The 3,348-nt window shown below is 30.7% G+C and overlaps 1 protein-coding gene across 1 annotated transcript; it reads right to left on the reverse strand.

The window, feature by feature from the left end:
- Positions 1-1,742: 1,742 nt before the first annotated feature.
- LOC149190313 (uncharacterized) lies at positions 1,743-2,743 on the reverse strand. The gene is made up of 3 exons (XM_089413389.1): positions 2,460-2,743; positions 2,274-2,366; positions 1,743-2,101 (listed from the first exon to the last, which is right to left on the reverse strand). The coding sequence occupies exons 1-3, from the start codon at positions 2,586-2,588 to the stop codon at positions 1,904-1,906; spliced, it is 420 nt and encodes a 139-aa protein (XP_089269515.1). The 5' UTR covers positions 2,589-2,743; the 3' UTR covers positions 1,743-1,903.
- Positions 2,744-3,348: the final 605 nt, after the last annotated feature.

Consider the following 3,348-nt stretch of genomic DNA (forward strand, 5'->3'; position numbering starts at 1 on the left):
GGCTCTATTGTACAATTTTTAAAGCGTCCTTTTTTGCACCTGATTTTGCATCATTTTTCACGCTAGATTTTGCATCATTTTTTACACCAAACTATGCATCATTTTTTGCGGCAAATTTTGAACCAAGGTTTGCATCTTATTTTATGACAGGTTTTGCTTCTAGTTTTGTGTCATTTTTTGCATCTATTTTTCATTCTCTTTTGCTTCCTATTTTGTGTCATTCTTTGCTTCGATTTTTTCACCATCATTTGCATCAAGTTTACACTGTATTTTGAATCCAATTTAACGTCTTTTTATGCATCCATTTTGTGTCAGTTTTTGCATCTAGTCTTACGCCAGGTTTTGTATCTAGTCTTACACTAGTTTTTTCTTCTATTTTTGCACCAGCTTTGGTGCCTATCTTTGCACCATGTGTTGAATTTGATTTAGCACCAAATTTTGCATCCATTTTTGTGCCCATTTTTGCATCTTTTTTTGGACCATTTTTTACATCCACATTTACGTTTGATTTGTCTCCATTTTTCCCATCTCATTTTGCACCATATTTTGCGTCATTTGTTTCATCCAATTTTGCATCATTTTTAACACCATCTCTTGCATCTAATGTTACATCATTTTGAGCATCCAAATTTGCATTTATATTTGCATCTTATGTTGAGTCATGTGTTGTGTCCACCTTTGCATCTTATTTTGTGTCTAATGGTACATTCAATTTAGAGCCATTTTTTACGTCTACTTTTGTATTTGTTTTTGCACCAAGTTTTGCATCCAATTTTAAGCTATTTTATGCCCCTTTTTTCACCATTTTTTTGTGTCTACTTGGGTCGAATGTTGCACCATTATTTACACTGACTTTTTCATTTGCATTTTTTTGGTGTCTAGTTTTACATCGTTTTTACCATCCAAATTTGCATCCTTTTTTGCCTCATTTTGTATCCACATTTGCATATAATTTTGTGTCTGAGTTCGAGCCTAAATTTGCATGTGATTAGGAATCATTTTTTACATCCAATATGACATCCTTGGTTTCACCTTTTTTCAGCCCCATTTTGCATCTTGTTTTATGTCTTTTCTTACATCTTTCTTTTTTCCTTTTTTGCACCCAAGTTTGCATCCCAAATTTACACCATTATTTGCATCATCATTTGGCATATTAATTTGTAACGTTTTTTGCTTCTTTTTAACGCTCAACTTTGCATCTTATTTTACATGTAGTTGTTGTCTTTTTTTGCATCTAATTTGGTGCCCATTTATGTGTCCTTGTTTTTGACCAATTTGATATCCTTTTGTATGCCATGTTTTGTTCCCTTCTTTGTGTCAACTATTGCACAATTTTTCACTTCTAATTTAAAACACTTTGTATGTCAATTGTTTGCATTTTGTATTAATTCCTAGTTTAACATCCAATTTTACTTTCAATTTTGCATCCATGGTTACATCCGCATTTGACTTCTTATATAGAGTATATTTTTCTTTACATATATGACCCCCTTTATAGATTCATAGTGAAATATATGATAGGTTCTAAATATCATTAAAGCAAATATCACAATTCAAAATCATTTGTAAAGAAATTTAAGAGAAATTGACAACATCCATCCAAAAAAATAACAATGTGTCATTAACAATTTTCAAAACATGTATAAAATAGCAACATAATACTAATAAAATCAGTATTATTTTTAATCAAAACAAGTAAAATTCAAATATGATTAAAAAATCAAAATATTTCATGAATATCGTTATTCTACGATAAATTAACAACATACATAAATCAAACTCATCGTATGATTACAAAATCAAAATGTCTCATTGATATAGGGTAAATTCACAACACCCATCTAAACATAGCAATGTCATTCTACACAATAATTTCTTCATAAAAAACAATGCATGTGCATGCCTAACTACCACCACCAAGATCATCCTCATGATCATCTTGACCATCCTCATTACTCTGATCCACATTATCACCAACACCGCAACTATCATCATCATCTCCTCCTTCACCACCATCATCCTCATCCTCATCCTCATCATCTCCTGATATATGTTTAACATAATTTGGATCATCGTCTTGGCAATCATCACCTATAGCATTCTGACAAAAAAAATCAATATTACATGTTAGTATTAATTACATAACACAACGCATGTTTTTGTTATACAATGTTAACCATAAAATGAGGTAAGATATAATATCTAATAGTACTAAAAAATAAAATGAAAATATGGTTTAAAAGTATATTGGAAATCCAACTAAGATTACATACCATAGAGTCCATCCAAACAACAAATTCAACCCATCTCTTTTGCTGCAGCACCTCCTTTTCCAAATGATTTGGAGGTCTTCCATATTTTAGTTCCTATCAATCAGTAAATAGGGAGAAATTAGATAACAATGACTTTCTTCTAGTACAAAATTTATTAAAAAAATATCACATGTTTAATATACTTACAAAGGTTGTTATCAGTGCTTTTAAACCTTTCTGGCCACTACGATGAGTGACTTTTGTCTTGGTTAACCTCGCCTTGGATGCTTTGTCCTTAAACATAAACCAATTCAATTTATTTTCACACAAATACATGTCTAAGATACTTATAAGTATTAATACATTCTAAATAATGTTTAATGAAAAATTCAATACCTGAATGCTCTCATTGTCGGCTTTTCTTTGTGCATCCAACTTCTCATATGATTTTACAAGTTCTTTCCATACTTTAAAAGGTATGTCAATAGGTCTTTGTTTAGGTCTTGAGGCATTTTTTTAATTTTTCTTGTTTGGTTAAAAATTTTGGTTAAAAAAAACCGAACAAGTAATTCACATCAATGCCATGGGGACTCTATGGATATGTGTAAAAAAATGGCTATAAAGAAAACATCCAAAAAACATATGAGCTCTCCCTTTGATGGTCACTTGGGGCATATGGCTGGAAAGGAACAACTCCATTTTCGAAAATCAAGGACAATCCTTTCTCAAAGTCCTTCCTAATATTTGCTCCAAATGTCTTAAAATGAAAAAAAAAATTCAAACGTCATCCTTAAACATCTCCCTTAAATATAACGTTGGACCATAAATTCTTCACTTTTATTGTTATCGGCTCTGGAATGATTTTTCTATATGCAATTATATAATGAAATATGTGTGCACTAATGAAAAAACATTGAGTTTCATTTTTCATAATCACAAACAATGAAAAAAGAATCACACGTAACTAGCATCATTTTGGAAATTTTATATTTATTAAAAATCTTTAACATGTTTTCCTCCCATATCTCATAAAAAGGTGTGAAATTTTTTATATACTCTCCAATAAGCACTACAACAAAACCAGCGATTTGGAGGT

Source organism: Pinus tabuliformis, chromosome 3_1 (assembly GCF_031772625.1).
Source record: "Pinus tabuliformis cultivar Carrire ecotype Pingquan chromosome 3_1, CPIR1, whole genome shotgun sequence".
Lineage (NCBI taxonomy): Eukaryota > Viridiplantae > Streptophyta > Pinopsida > Pinales > Pinaceae > Pinus > Pinus tabuliformis.